At 44.3% G+C, this 16,412-nt stretch overlaps 1 protein-coding gene across 1 annotated transcript in view; it reads right to left on the bottom strand.

Annotated features, from left to right (window-relative positions):
* The window catches only part of LOC142771455 (peroxidase-like), a 272,747-nt gene that overhangs the window by 21,760 nt on the left and 234,575 nt on the right, over window positions 1–16,412 (bottom strand). Inside the window, exon 8 of the mRNA XM_075872922.1 lies at window positions 10,845–11,014. Within this exon, the coding sequence (XP_075729037.1) occupies window positions 10,845–11,014 (170 nt within the window). The remainder of the gene's footprint in view (window positions 1–10,844; window positions 11,015–16,412) is intronic.

Here is a 16,412-nt window from a genome sequence, read left to right as displayed (position 1 = left end):
TTCATAGGTGTCCAGTGGCATAGTCAAAGCTACGAGTGGCAGCAGTAGTAAATTACATTCGGGCGCCGTCGGAGACCGTTGGGGCCGCAGCCGCACGCGCTCTCCTCTCGCGGCGGAAAACAAATAGTTCTGCGCGTCGCCGCAAGGATTGCTGCGTGCGCGTTCGCCAAACTCCTCTCCCAGGGTGACATTATCGAGGCGCACCGCCCGCTGGCACCGGCCTAGAGTTTCTGTTCCTGTCTTTTTTGCTCAGTGGTCTAGGCCTAGCAAGAACTCAGTCTCCATGTCTGACAGAACGTGCGCTTAAACTGCCCGCTTTATCTTCACTATTTTCAACTGTATGTGTACACGGTGCAAAGTTTTTGTAGGCAGGTGACATGTTGCACGCCAATGCATGGATCCTTGAGCAACTGCAGCTTGAGTTTTTTTTTAATACAATGTCACTGATGCAAGTAATAGTCGCTCCTGTATCCAGAGTATCGTTCACCAAGTGTCCGTTCACAAGTGCACAAAAACGTAATAATAAAAAATTGGGCCTCATTCTTCATTTTCCTAATCATCAGGTAGAGCAGACACCATTTCAGGATGAGGGCACTTATTGTGCTAGCGAAACTGATTTGGCAAGCCAGCAGATGCACGATGTCGGCAGCCACTGTGAGGGGTGCGCATCGGTTCTGCAGGGAGCCCTCGTCGCGTAGAACGAGGCTCTCGGTGCATGAGCTGCGGTTTCGACAAGTGTTGAGAAGCAACTCTGTGGACAGAGTCTTCCGCTTGAAGCGCAGCAGCAAGCCACTTGGCCAGGGGGGTGAGCATCAATTTAGCGAGGCGCCTTTCGATCTCCTCATGTACATTGTCGGCCAATGCTGATACCAGGTGAACGTCCTTAAAGCCTGCGAGGTGAAGAGGCCGCGCCTTTTCTTTGTAGTGGTGCCTGATGCGCTGTTGTCTTTTGAGCCTGCAGTGTATTGGCGGAAACGGTAACTGACAGGTGCAGAAAATTGTGATATCAAGCTTATTTTGATGCCTTCGCACGTATCGTCAGCGTCTAAAGTCTCTGTGAGGTACTTGCGGAATGCCTCGCCTTCAAGGTACTCACTGATGTACTCGATGCAATCTCATTAGGAACAGCTAACATTGCTCGCTTTTGTTTCGATGAGATGCAACCACTTTTCCACAGGGAAGTCGTCTTCTCTTCGGTGTAATATGGCAGGCTGATCATCTTCCTTGGTGGACTCATAATATTGTCACGGGGTCGTGACGTGGTTGAAGGCAGGAGACTGGGTGGTGAGACGAAACTTTATTTGGGCGAGGCTGTGCCAGTGAAACGGAAAGTCGGGTTACAGTAGCACACTTGCACTGATAGTGGCGAATGGAGCGTCGACCGTTAATCAACTGACGAGCGCCGAAGCGTGTCGGCATTTACACCCTTGCCATCGAATATTCTAGCGTTATCGCTAATTGCGACGTAGGTTACTGAATAATCTTCGATGTCCCCGAAGTGGGCGTAATCTCAACAAGACAATCTAATAAAGCCTCGAAGCTTGTCGAACATCGTAGGCGCGGTTTGCGCTGAACGTAGAAAAACGGGGTGATATTAAAGCTTGAAGAAAGGAACGTAGCATCGCCCCCCTTTAAAAAAGGCATCGTTTCGATGCTTTAACAAAACACGAAGGTACACTAAAAGAGACAACAAACAATACGTACTGCAACAATTACAAAATTCAGTCCTCAGATTCGCGCATGAAATGACTTGAGGCTCATGACAAGAACGGCTTCAGGTCGAGCACGGCACCATTGAGAGTTCGTAATGCCATCGGGAACAACCTCGTAGTCGAGTAGGCCGAGATGTCAAGCTATTCTGTATGGTCCGAACTACCGTCGCAGAAGTTTTTCACTCAGCTCACGTCGGCGTATCGGCGTCCGTACCCAGATATCGTCCCCGGGCTGGTATTCAACGATGCTTTGTCTGCAACGGCGGCTGTCGGTCACCTGCTGATTCTTGATGCGCAGGCAGGCGAGTTGACGAGCTTCTTCCACGCGCTGAAGGTAGCCGGGGACGTCGAGGTACTCTTCATCAGCGACGTTTGGAAGCATCGCGTCGAGTGTCGTTGCCGGGCTCCTTCCACTGACCAACTTGTATGGCGTCATCGGCGTCGTTCCTTAGACGGCCGTACTCTACGCTAAGGTCAGGTATCAAGCTGCCCTCTTTCAAACACAGCATACTTATGATGCTTGTCGAAGTGCTGTGTCTGTTTTTCTTGAGCCAGTAGGATGTGCATGGCCGCGAGCTTCTGGCTTTTTTTAGTCTTTCACGCATCACCATGAAATAGTTTGGTTCTTCTTTGAGCTCTTCAAGCTCTCGGCGGCTGTATACCACATCAAATGACCAAACCGGATACCTACCGTAGAGCACGAAGAACGGAGTTTGGCGAACCATGTCTTGGTACATGGTGTTGTAACAGAATACAACACAGGGGAGGACATCGGCCCTATTTTCTCCCTCAGCGGTAGAGATGACAATCGTCTGTTTGATTGTCTTCTTGGCTCTTTTGCACAAGCCGTTTGCTATGGATTGATATGTGATTGTGGCAGTATGTTTGATGCCCTGATGCTATGGGTATGATTCCGTAGAGCGTGCCATTATTTGAGTTCCGCGGTCTGTGATAATTGTGGCTGGGCATCCCTGCTTTAAGATGATTCTTCATTGAACAAGCTTCTGGACAATTGCAGCCTCAATGTTCCGGAGTGCTTTTGCCTTCGTAAACTTTGTGAGGTAATCAATTACTACTATAATCAATCAATCAATCAACCAATCCGGCTTTTTTTAGCTCCAAAGACACTCAATGGAGTTTGGTGGGTACAGACAAAAATTCATAGATCAGGCGTGACATGGTTCGTACCCTCAGGCTTGGCAAACATGGCGTACAGAGTATAGACTAAGGCAGAAACGGTCACATGGAAATTCTCTTCGAAGAAAGAACATAAATAAGCTAATAAAACTGAAAAATGCACACAAAAATCTTCAATTAGCTAACAAAATTCACATGGCCATTCTCTTCACTAGGACAACACAAATGAGCCAATAAAACTAAAAAAAGCATAAATAATCTTTCAAAACGCACATGGAACTTGTACTTGTAACCTCTGGAAGTCTTGAGTGGCCCTACTAGGTCCATTGCAACTGTCTTAAGTAGGTTGTCGACTTCTATTAGCTGTAATAGCCCGTAGGGCATAATTTCAATATCTTCATTCTCTAACAAAAATTGCAGTGACGCAAGTATCGTCTAAAATCTGCATAGAGCTTCGGCCAGTAATACTTAGACCTTGGGGCGTCGAATGTTTGCCTGATGCCCATGTCGCCATCATAGCGCCCGTCATGCATTTCAACGAGTGCCTCAGCTTGTCATTTTGTACGAAGGCAGAGAAGAAAACGACTGCTGACTAGTCCTTCGTCTCTTTTGTACGACACATTGTTATGCGTAATACACTTTTTTTTGCATCCAGTTCTGTTGTTTCTTGTGTACCAAGCGCCGCCCTAAGCATACCCAGTGCTCTAGCGCAGACCTCAGCACAAAATTTATTCTGACGCTGTTTCTCGCCCACGTTGCTGGAAAATCGCAGTGATATTTATGATACCGCAGGAATTGGTTCAGCATTATCAACAATGGGGGGATTCCTGAAAAGACAATCTGGTGCGCTGTGCAGAATTCCTCACTTATAGATAACATCATAGTCAAATTCCAGCAAAACTAGCGACTAACGAAGAAGACGTTGGTTGCCCTCCTTGTAGCGTAAGACCCAGCACACTGCATGGCGGTTGGTAACTACTTGAAATTTTCGGCTTATCAGGTGTGGTCACAGCTCTTCTAGAGACCATTTCTAAGCAAAAGCTTTCAGTTCCGTCGAAGAATTATTTAAAAAGCGCATTTGAGGAATCTAGTACACTATATTACAGGACAGTAGCATCGCTTTTCACCATCTTGCAGCAACACACCTCCCAAGCCAAGCCGAGGTGCATCAGTGTGTAGTTGGACACCCGAATCAGGCTTTTAGGGGAATAGCTTAAAGACAGGTGGCGGACACAACACGCGCTTTAACGTCTCAAATTCAACTTTCTGTTCTTCTTGCAGAAAAGAATTACCGTTCTTCTTTAGGAGTGATCAAAGAGGTGCTGCGATAACGCTTTTATTTGGGGGAAACCTCTTGAAGTACAATGTGAGCTCGATAAATGAGTAGTTCTTGCACATTTCAGGGCTTGAACATCTCAAACGCTGCCAGTTTTGTTAGGTCAGGCGATACATCATTTTATCTGATAGCGTGGCCAAAAGAATTGAAAGCATTACAAAAGAAGAAACACTTTTATGTCTTAAACTTCAAGGCTGTTTTTTTAAACCTTGTAAATATGTTATGAAGGTGCGAAACGTTTTTTTTAATTACCGTCTGAAGGCAACGCAGTCTTACATATGCACAAGGATATTGTCGCATTTTATGACAGCGATGATCTAATCCACGGCTTACTGACTGGTGAATCGAACATCTTTAAGGCCAAAAGGCAACCGCAGTAATTCGTCAAAACCCCACGGCCTAATAAAGGCACTCTTCTGTATGTCGTCTGGATGCACGGCGATCAGATAAAATCCAGACACAGGGTTCATAACAGACAAGTATACTTGCTTCTGGTGAGTGCCTTTAGCGCATCATCAATTTTTGGGATGGGGTACACGGTTTCCTCAGTGACCGCGCTGAGACGTCGATAATGAACGCCGATGCACGTTATCTCGTCTTTCTTTGCTACAACGATCTCGGGTGACGCTCAAGGACTCCTAGAAGGTCGCACTATATCGGTATCAATGAAGTCTTTGATCCTACTCTTGACGAGACCACGCTGTGCTGAGGACATTGTCGAGAGCACATTGTCCTCATTGTGTAATGGGTAGCTTGCTTTGAACTACGAGCAAATATGCGCGTGAAATATTTGTGAACCAACGTTACTAGATTATTCATCAGTTTGCTAACTCCGCTGGGATGAGGCGGTGAAACGCGGCCCCTTTCGTTTCCCGCTCCCTAGGTGGCGCTTCTGATACAGTTTGACTGGTCGCCGCGACGTAATGGATCCTGTGCACAGTGTCAAACGGAGTCCTTGCGGTTAATTTGTCGTTGCGGGAGTTATTTTCTATGATAGTGCATCAGGTTATTACGAGTGGGGAGCTAAAGCACCAGTTGTGCGGCAATTGCGGTGCCACATGGCGGAGATGCGAGTGCGATGCCTGAATTTTGCGGGCGTTATGTTAATTTAGCCTTATTGCGTTCTGGTTCTTTAAAACTTGATTTGATCGATATGTGGGGTTTAACGTCCCAAAACCACCATATGATTATGAGAGACGCCGTAGTGGAGGGCTGCGGAAATTTCGACCACCTGGGGTTCTTTAACGTGCACCCAAATCTGAGCACACGGGCTTACAACATTTCCGCCTCCATCGGAAATGTTGTTCTTTAAAACTAACTGTATATATTAAAAAAATGTTGCAGTGGGCTTACGGTGAATGCTGAAGGATCATGCACTAGAATTCAGGTGCATGTTAGAGAAACCACAAGTGGCCAACTTTTTTAAAGCTCTTCAACCCATTGTGCCTCGTAATTGTATAACCTTAGTTACTGTTATATGATGAGGCACACACTACCTTCATCTGATACCACCGGAGATGCTGGAAGTGTAAAGCCTAGAACAACTTGTTCATTTCAGAAAGCTCAAACTTACGAACCGAATGTTTTTTTAAGGAAAGATAGCACAGGAATTTAATAAATGCGTGTTCCTTATAAGGCTATCAAATGCAAAATACAATGAGTTCAGCAAAGTATTATTGAATGCTACAACAAACAAACTGGAAGTCACTTTTGTTCAAGGGCAAGAGCCAAAGTTACAGGAGGCGTGCCTTTTTGTTTGCTACAACCACCGTTTAATTGCTTTCTAAATGGTGGTTGAAATCTCTGATGAAAAAAATATTTCTTGTCAGAATAATGAAGTTCAATTTTTGGCAGGTTAATTATGATGCATGAACTGAACAGCCCAACCGAACAATGCTGCACTGTTCAAGTTCTTTTCAAGTTCGCAGACTTCGTTGAGTCGTAGCCACTTCGGTACTTTTGCTGAAACTTTCTCTGAACCATCCAGTAGTAATGACATACTTCCTGCAAAGCCGTTTAATTTTCCCTCAATGGACATCATTGTCATTAGCTCGGAAGGAATACGGTCCATCATCAATAAACTAAAGGTTTCATCTTCATGCGGCTGCGATGGTATCACCACTAAATTCTTGAAAAACACGGCAGAGTATTCTTCTCTAATCCTTGAACGAATATTCACACAGTCTCTTCTTACGGCAGTGCTTCCTAACGACTGGTTAATTAATAGGGTGGCACCTTTACATAAGTCCGGAACAACCCACGATACAGGTAACTTTCGTCCCATCTCTCTCACATCAGTACCATGTAAAATTTTAGAATATGTCATTTACTCTCACCTTATCAAGTTTCTTCAAGACAATGATTTCTTTACACCCGCTCAGCATGGCTTCCGAAAACAGTATTCGTGTGAAACACCGATTCTACTTTTTACTAATGACTTACACATATCCGTTGACTCTGGAACAATAACTGACTGCATCTTTCCAGATTTCAGCAAAGCCTTTGATAAAGTAACACACTCCCTACTACTACATAAACTAAGCCTATTAAACATTGACTCGTATGTGCTCGCTTGGATCCGTAGCTTTCTTATTAACCGGTCCCAATACGTATCGGTTAATAATTTCGACTCGTCTACTACACCAGTTTGCTCCAAAGTGCCACAGGGGTCTGTCCTTGGGCCATTGCTGTTCCTAATTTACATTAACGACTTGCCTAACAAAATTTCTTCAACAATGCGCCTGTTCGCGTATGATTTTGTAATTTATCGCCAAATATCTAATAATAATGACATCACTGCCCTCCAAACAGATTTGACTGACGTGCTTAACTGGTGTACATTATGGCAAATGGAATTAAATGTTTCGAAGTGCAAGTCTACGCGCATATTACGTAATACTACCCCATGTGCAAATTATTTCCTTAACAGCACCGTACTCGATCCCGTCCCCTCTTATAGATACCTTGGTGTCCATATTACTAACAACTTATCTTGGAAACATCATATCAACTCTGTAACATGTAAGGCAAACCGGGTTCTAGGATTCATGCGAAGAAACTTTTACATGGCCCCTGTTGATTTAAAAAAGCTTCTTTACATTACGTACGTTCGTCCGCATTTGGAGTACGCGTCATCAATATGGGACCCTGGTAATATCACTTTAGTTAATGAACTTGAGAGCCTTCAGAATCGCGCTGTTAGATTTATATTCTCAGATTATCGCCGTACCGCTAGCGTAACTAACATGAAATCAATTATTAACATTCCTTTACTCGCTACACGCCGTAAGATATCCGGTCTCGTACTCTTCCACAAAATTTACAACAACTCCCTTCTGCGTTCACTTTTATTAACCCCACCGTCATACATTTCAACTCGTACTGACCATGCGCAGAAAGTTGCTGTCCCTCGCTTCAAGACATCAACGTATTCCCACTCATTCCTGCCTAAAACTTGCAAGAATTGGAACTACGTCCCACAATCAGTTGCATCCATCACCTCGCCTTGCAGTTTTAAAACATCGCTCGATAACATACTAAGTGTTGAATATTTAAACGTTTGATTTTGTTGTTAGTTTTCTTGTATAATCTACTGGCTGCATAACATAGTTGGAGTTGATAATAGCTGCTTTCCAGTGTTTATTATTGTTCTAGTGTCTTGTCTATGTCTTTTCTTTAACATTGTTCGTCAGTGCCCGCTCCCCTCTGCAATGCTGTAAAGCCCTGAGGGTACAATAAATAAATAAATAAACAAGTAAACCAGTGAGAAAGCAGCGAGGCATGTTTGATAACACCGAAAAATTGTCACACGACGCATGAGAGCTATGCAGCTAATACCCGGCACGATAACACAACAGAGCTTGCAGCAAGTGAAGCACAACGTCAATTGTCACCATGATATCGCAGTAAGCAGCAGTGGGAGCACAAACTGTGCAAGTGTCGTCGATCTCGCTGAGACTCACGGTGATAGCGATTGCCACTGAACACACTTGCACTATACTTGCACCCTACGAAGAAGCACCTGCTGTTTTGCTTTGCTGGCATGGTCGGTGTTGCGCGCCTAACCGTGACCCTCATCAGACCGGTCAAAAAACTAAGAGCGCGCCCCCTCATGGTGGTGCATAAAAGGGTGACACCTGGGGCGGCGCAGTTTGCAAACTGAAAGAAGAATCTGGTAACGTCGTTGTGAACTGCCCATACACCCACGACGTGGAATTAAGGGAATGCGCGCAAAACGCGTGTTCCTTGTATAATGTGTGGCGGGCTTTACTCCACGCAGCCCTTATGATATGCACATGATCTGACGTCCGATTGCGATGTACGCCCTTACCTGGCAGTGTTACTGCGTTATTTTAGCTGCATTTATAACTTTCACTGCGTCTCCAAGCAGACGTTATTTCCACTGTTCAAAGCAAACAAGTGGCTATGTGGTAGAACACTGCTTGCCACGCAAACGACCTGGGTTTGATCCTCACTCACACTCCAAACATTTTATTTATTTTGATTACAGGTTTCTCAAGCTTGGGGGACATACGACATGATGATGTTTAACTCATACCCAAATATTTCTAATAAATGAGCTCATGAACGCCATCGCATTAAAAGGGGTTTTCCATTTGCGGTGACAACAGCCGCTAGAAATGATTGCTCGGGAAACTAGGTTAGTGGTGAAGGTCTGCAAGTTTATTGGTCATTCTATAAGAATTTGGTAATTGTTCGGATGTAGATTTTAATGTCGTTGTCCCTAGACTTCTAAGTTTGTTTGACAATCACTTGCTCCCACTGTAACTTATGCATGAGTTAGCTTATGGCAATTCCATTCGGTTCCTCAAAGGCTTCAACCTCTGTTTTCAAGCAACCATTTGTGCTAGCTGTTCTTAATATTCGATGGACGGTGGTCTGCGTCAGCTCCCTATGGTTCCAGCACCAAAAATTTAGAAAGCTGCCAGGTTACACAATAGACGATTTTACCAGCTCTTGCCGGTCTCTGGCAACGTTGTACATTCACCGTGAAACGCCCCTGGAAACTTCCGGTTTATCTTGTTTTTGCGTGGTTTTCGCCTTCGTTGCTGGCTGCGGCTGCTTCTATTCCAATGTTCTATGCAAATAAAACTATACCATTGAAGCGCTGGCAACTCGAGCATATGCTGTGCCAAGCCAGGATACAGTTTGCAAGCCTGAACTAATTTTACGTGCTAGGGAAAAACGTCCTGTTTTTTCAAGACGACAGAAACAGCGCTTCTATTTCAGTGATCGCGCAAGAAAACTGGATTCCCACTAAGATCATGTAGGTTTTTTCTGCCCACTTTATTAAAGCAATGTAAAGCTCAGCGCCAACTAATGGCATAGAGGCGATACTTAGACGTTAAACTAGTAGAAAGGCCCCAGTTACTGAGAGCACGTCGGTCACTGTCGTCTTCCACCCGTGGCAACTATGTGTGTACTGACGCCTGAAATTTGTAGCACAACGTGAAAGTTAACAATGAAACTCCATGACAAAGGTGTTTGAGCGACATCATTCTTGTGTACTGTTCGAAACAACGCGAGACGCTAAGTAGCTACACTCAAGATGAATCGCCGTGCAATGTACGTCGCGGCGTTCCCGTTTGGTTGTCCTTGCAATCAATTTTTCTTTAGGGTCACATCAGCGAGTGGGCTCTTATCAGTGCGACCAAATGACTCATCGGCCGCCATCGGCAGCTAACATTGCCGCCTTTTAACTCATTCATCCTTCGATGTGAACATGGACCGTAGTAATTCAGGTTCATGAATAGTTTACTCGTGAGTAAGCCATAATAGTTTGCGTGACCCAGCCACAGTTAACGTCTTCACATAATCAGTATATTTTATAATTGCTATCACACCAACACTTCATATCGCGAGTGGTTCCGATCGCCGCTGATCTCTATAAAAATTATCTGGTGTGAAGCAGGCGCAAAAATAAGCGTTTTGCCCCGAGGTTGTGTGCTTGGACAAAAAAACAAATAAATTCATGGCTTGACAGGAGGCAGGTTTTCACTTCCATACAAAAGGCTGAATTGTACAATTTCACTATGAACCAGGCAACTCTTCTCCAGCATATTGGCCATCTGGGTGCGCTTTGGAGGGCGCACAGGGAAAAGTCAGGTGTGCGCTCTCAATTCCTTGTCCGTCGGCATGCAGATCATTGACATGCAGAGCCAACTGACCCAATTAGGTTCACTGACAAACTCCTCCTGCAGTTTGTGCATTTTCTCTTGGCCACTGTTAGAAGTAACCCGCAGCAGGGGGCCGCGCTCATTGGAACTTCTCGACAGATATTTCGCGCGGTGCCCATCGGACATGTGAGCCTTGTTACCTGCAGCAGCGACTGCGTTTATACCTTCTGTGCGCTACTCCGACCCCTTCGGGTGGCCGCTATACGTCGCTTTGTAGCACCCTAAGGGAGGCGCCAGAAATAATAGAGTAGCAAGCTCAAACACGCCATGAAAACATCGCCGGAATCATTGAAAATCATTACCGGAAATGGCGCACCTGAAGTCTTCTAGGGCAGGCCGTTCTGTGGGAGCCAATTTGTTTACAAACACCGAAACCATCAATAGAGCAATGGTAAATTTCCGATGCATGGTGCACCCGGTTATCTGCATTGTTGAAGCTTTAAGAGAAACCGAAGCTCTCACCGTCGCTAAACGAACCCGACTGGTCGGCGTGCTCGTAGTAAAACCTGTCGGCGTACTTCAGGAGGTGGAACTGCCTGGCCACACCGCAGGCATAGGTGGCCCCAAGCTCAGCTCCTTCGAGTCGTGTTTCGGAAAGGGCTCCCGAATAAAGATCGATGTCTCGAACATCCCTAGAAATGCACATTTAGTTATGAAAGCTCTTGTTGCTTGAAAATGATACCATGTGCTATATTATTTATTTGTTTTGTTAACTTTGTGCTATTTTCAAGAAGCGAAGCTTGTCTTCGTATCAATGTACTTTCGTAACGATTTCATTGATTTATTATGCCGTATTCAAATTTCTAGAAACAAAAGGCTGCCATGTTTCCAAAGATAAGAACGCATGAATGGACGCTGGTGAAAAGTGTCTTTCTTCGAAATCATATCTTCATGGGTTTTGAATGCTTCGTGTAAAACTGCAAAAGCGAACTTTTTTCACTAGCCAGCCTTGATTCTAAGTGAACTGCCTCTCTCAATTAAATAAGCCAGATAGTGATGAGAAATTTGTCGACTTTAGGATTAAAACCGAAATTTATTGTGGATTTTGCGAAAAAAAAAAGCTACGATATTTCTATGAGGTAAAAAGAAATCAGTTAACATATTCTGTCGTTTCGAGCCCTAAGTGTTGCTTGAGCACAAAAGCCATGTTTTAGGATTTCTTTTCTTTCACGCTTTATTGTGACCATTCCTGCTGTTTTTTGAATATTTTCAGAATTTCAAAACTTTCCTAAAGCAATATTATCATTTAAACACTGTGAAGCTTTTCAACACCACCCCTCCACAAATGAAATGTCACGGAACATCAGATCCTTGAGTTGAAGACTCATATTTATAAAACCGACTTTCAAGGGGCATGGAAGTACGACCTTGAGGCCGGGGTGAGAGATCACAATGATGGTCACACAGCGCGAATAGGCTGTGGATCTTAATCTGCTTCTTTTCGGAAGACGACATGGCTACGAGCAGATTTTAAACTTGGTACAACTTTGGAAGATGGAACTTGGAAGCAACATCTATAAAAATTCATAGCGGCACCTTTGCGAATGGTAGAGATACTGGTATGAAAACAAGTAATATAAAAGGTAATATATAAGGTACTGCTACTTTTGCTTTTCAACCCGCATGCCCGAATATGCGCCTCTAATGAATAGTACTAGCGCGAAAAGGTTTTTATCGTTGAGGGAATGCTTTCATAGTTCCTGATGTCGTCCTCTAAATGCTGAAGCTGCAAGGTGTACTGAAGTCGGTGCACTTTTGACGACCAGCCGATAAGCCACTCGTGACAACTGTGGGTAACATATTGCCATACCGGCCTTGAATGGGTGAGGATAAGAGACTCTGAGAATGTAGTGTCGAGTACAGATGAAAAATAACTTTTACCTTGTATTACATAGGTACATGTAGGAACAGAGCATGATACATGCGTAAAAAGGGCCTCTCTTTCTCTATACGTCTGTGTTTTGTCTCTTTCTGATATGTACCGCGCTAATAAAGCTAAGTTCATGTAATAGAGTGCCAACTTTTTCGCTAGAGGAGGAAGGGGAGGATATTACATACATATATGGGAGCCCAGTTCAATCTGACCACTACTGAGGATGGAGTTCAGAAAAGTGGTTCTACCACGAGGCTGCAGTTGAGCGCTGCAGTTCAGCACTTAAACTTTCAAACTCTGCCACTGCCCCACTCTATTTAGACGCAGTCAGACGGCACACAGACTTTGTGAAGGGCATCCCTTCAATGAGGCACCCTAGAGGAATGATCCTCACTGCGCAGATGTGCCCCGAAATGACTCTGGGTCACTGACACAGGTTACAACGTAGGCTTTGCGGTTCAGAGTGATTCTGCTCTGGAAATCAGCTGCCAAACTTCCTTACCAGGGATCACTACCACCACCAAATTGGAGCTGTCTGAATCACGGCCCTCAATCTTACCATTTCTTGAACACAAGGAGCTCCCAGCTGACGTACAATTACCCTCTCCTGCTTGTCGATAGGCGAACGATTAGAAGTAGATATGTCAGGGCAAGGCCTGTGTAGGGTGTGGGCATTCTTTTCACAATATTCCAACGGGCAGTTAGTGAATCAGTAACCACTGTGATTAGTTCGTCCGGTGCTGGAATTTGTGAAACGTGTGTGATAGCAAGGCCGACAGCAGCCTCCTCTGCCGTGCCGCTGTCGATGGTTTCATGCGTAGCCGAATTCATTCAAAATTGGTATAGTTCACTACCACGACACACATGGCATATTTCGGTGGGTATCGGGCCCCATCAGTGCAAAATAATTCTGCTTAGATGTTCTGTCACCTAGAATTTGCATTAGAGCTTGAACTTTTGTCCATCTCGGGCCATGTGTAGATAAGAGTGCATATTACGGGGTATGAGGCTACTTGAATCTCTGTTAATGTCAAGTGAAAGATGTGTCGCTTCTCGTTGCGGTTATTTGGCACGCTGTATCTGAATTAAAACAGATTGAGACTAAAGATAAACCCATTGACGGAGCCTAACATGGCATAAATGAGCCAAGTTCCCAAGAATCGAGAATCGAGGATATTTCTGTGATAATGACCACGGTTAGTGCGATGACTACAGTGACTGATCATTTTCAACTAAGAGCACTTCCTTTAAATAATTGTTGTTTCTCTATTTCATACTTGGCGCATCCTTGTTCACATCATTGGGCCAGCTATCGCGCCTCTATGTAGCATAATTACGATCTAGAAGCAACCCTCAAACAACCATAATTACCTAGCTAAGGTCTAAAACAAGCTAGAAGTTTAGCTGTCTAAAGGCTTGCTTGGTTAACTGCAAGCTTCGAACTTTTTTAAGCGATATGAGCATATTTTCATTCATATACACAGTTATGCCGTCGGTCACCTGCCCTGTAATACATATTTGTATCATTTCGTTAAGGTCTAGTCGTGGCTCACTAATGATTGCGTTCTCTAGTATTGGTAGCCATGACCACACCTATTCAATTCCATAATTATGGCTACACTTTACTGCATATATCGAAGTTTTCATATCGCAAATTTTGTGTTGCTTGCTCCTAGTTGAAGTTGTGTCTGTAGCGTATTGTTATTACATTAAATGCGAAGCATTTCTTAGCGAACTTCGGTGACTTTCAGCGTATCTATTTATCTGTCTGTCTGTCTGTCTGTCTGTCTGTCTGTATGTCTGTCTGTCTGTCTGTCTGTCTGTCTAGCCACCTACAACTTTTAGCCCTCCTGGCCGGCTCGATACCAAAACTGGTATGGCATAACATGACTGCGTGACAAACATAATTGGCTTGTCATAACATAAGAATCATGACAGGTATGTCATGAATGTCATTATTTAGATCTCACGGTCTTCCTGCATTTGCGGTGGTTTTGTTCTCATGGCATTTCGCGAAAATGGTATGGTATGACATAACATCCTGGCGAAGATAAGTGACAGACCCTAACGTAGAATTCATGATATGCATGTCATAAATTTGATGGTATGACTAGTAATGATTACACGCCACCCTCATGGTGCGCTCGTGGTCGTTTTACTAGCTTTACATATAACGGCTCGCTGCGGTTTTTTAGTGGTCGAACTACTCGGTCTCTGACCCGCAGGTCGCGAAATCGAATTCTGGCGATGGCGGCTTCATTTTTGAAGCAGGCGAAAATGCTGTAGGCCCGTGTGCTTACATTTGGGTGCACGTTAAAGAAACCCAAGTAGTCTAAATTTCCGGAGCCCTCCACAACAGGGTGTCTCATAATCATATGAAGGTTTTGCGATGTTAAACCACATCTAACAATCAAATCAAGCTTTACATTTACCAAATTTGGCGTTACGTGGCATCAATGAGTGCCGAAGGTACATGACTGGTGAAAACACAATATTTATGGCATGAGTGTCATGTAAAACATGACAACATACCACGCTTTTTATGTGCTCGCGGCCGTTTCACTACCTCTACATACAAGAAATTTGGTATCGCATAGACATCGAAAGTAATGATGATATATGGTGTTTTTTGGCGCAAGGGCCATTTGATGGCCAAAGAGCGCAAGTTCATGAGACAAGGAATGTGGATAATGTGATTAGCGGCTGTTTAAGGGCCATAAAATTCCTCGCAATAAAGCGGGTAAAAACATACAAGTAATAAAATCATGACCATGCCGTGAAAGGTGTGTGTGGTGTGAATAGGTGACAAAAGTTGGTGATAATGTAAAACGATGGTGGACGTGTATGACATTAGCACAAGTACCTCACTCGTTCATACCCTTGCGTCCAAGGGCCGTGAGGCAAGTGCTTTCCTGTGTAGCCACCGCAGCAAAAACCTCTCTGGAGAGGTCATGTTACAGAATGCCCGGGTATATGATATGAAAATTATGAATTTCTTTTAAAAACGCTAACAATGATTTATGACTAATAGGCGGTTCCCTACCAACCAACATTGCAGGGTGTAAAGGTATATGTTGTCGGTAGGGTAATGAAAAATGCTGTTTTCATAGAGTTTCTAAGTGTTTGCACTGAATTAACATGTGAAGGACTGTTAATGCTTCACCACATCTGTCACGCAATGGTGGATCGCCACCGGACAAAAGATATGTGTGTGCCGTGTATGTGTGTCCTATCCTGAGTCTCGTTAGTATTACCTCTGTATGACGCGATTTTGATACTGGCAGCCAATGACCAAGGTGTGGCTTAATAATGTGTAGTTTGTTTTGTGCGTGTGTATCCCACTTGCTCTGCCAGTAGTCCCTGAGGTTGTGTTTGAGAGACGGCTTAAGATCAAGGGCCGGGATTAATAAGGGTGTAGGGGCAGTGCTTTTGTGGACGGATTCAGCGAGCTGATCCGCCCTCACGTTGCCTTGGATCTCACGGTGCCCTGGCACCCAGCACACTACAACATGTTGTTTGAGTGTGTAGAGTGTGTACAAAATGGAGTAAAGTGAGACAAGGACCGTTTGTTTTGTTTTTAAGACTGTACGGAGCCGTTACCACACTGAGGGAGTCTGTATAAATTACTGCTTTTTGTATTTGCAATTGTTTAATGTGTCTAGCTGCCACAAGTATCGCGTAAGCTTCCGCTGTGAAGATACTTGTGCCTGGATGTAGAGGGCCAGCATCCGAAAAGTATGGACCGACAGCAGCGTAGGACACAGAGGAGTTAGACTTAGAATCATCTGTAATGAACTCAGGACGTGTGTATTTGTGTTGAAGTTCCAGGAAGTATGTTCGGATATGGGCAATAGGTGCATGTTTTGTAACTTCTAGGAAAGGCACATCGCAGTCTATAGTATGCCACTACCACGGTGGCGGGTATGCTACAGGAGCCATTAAACTGTGTTCAAGTGACACTCCAGTTTCTTCAGCTAGACCCTTCAGGTGAACTGAGAAGGGCTGCCTCATCGAAGGCCTGTTTTGAAACAGAATAGAGCTCGACAGATCATTATTAGTAGAGTATGAGGGGTGCTTCTTATCTGCTTTCACCTTAAGAAAATATAAAAAGAACATGTAAGTTCTCTGTAGATGAAGTTACCATTCATTTGACTTAA

Source organism: Rhipicephalus microplus, chromosome 9 (genome assembly GCF_043290135.1).
Source record: "Rhipicephalus microplus isolate Deutch F79 chromosome 9, USDA_Rmic, whole genome shotgun sequence".
Taxonomy (NCBI): Eukaryota; Metazoa; Arthropoda; class Arachnida; order Ixodida; family Ixodidae; genus Rhipicephalus; species Rhipicephalus microplus.
This window is presented reverse-complemented; position numbering and strand designations above follow the sequence as displayed.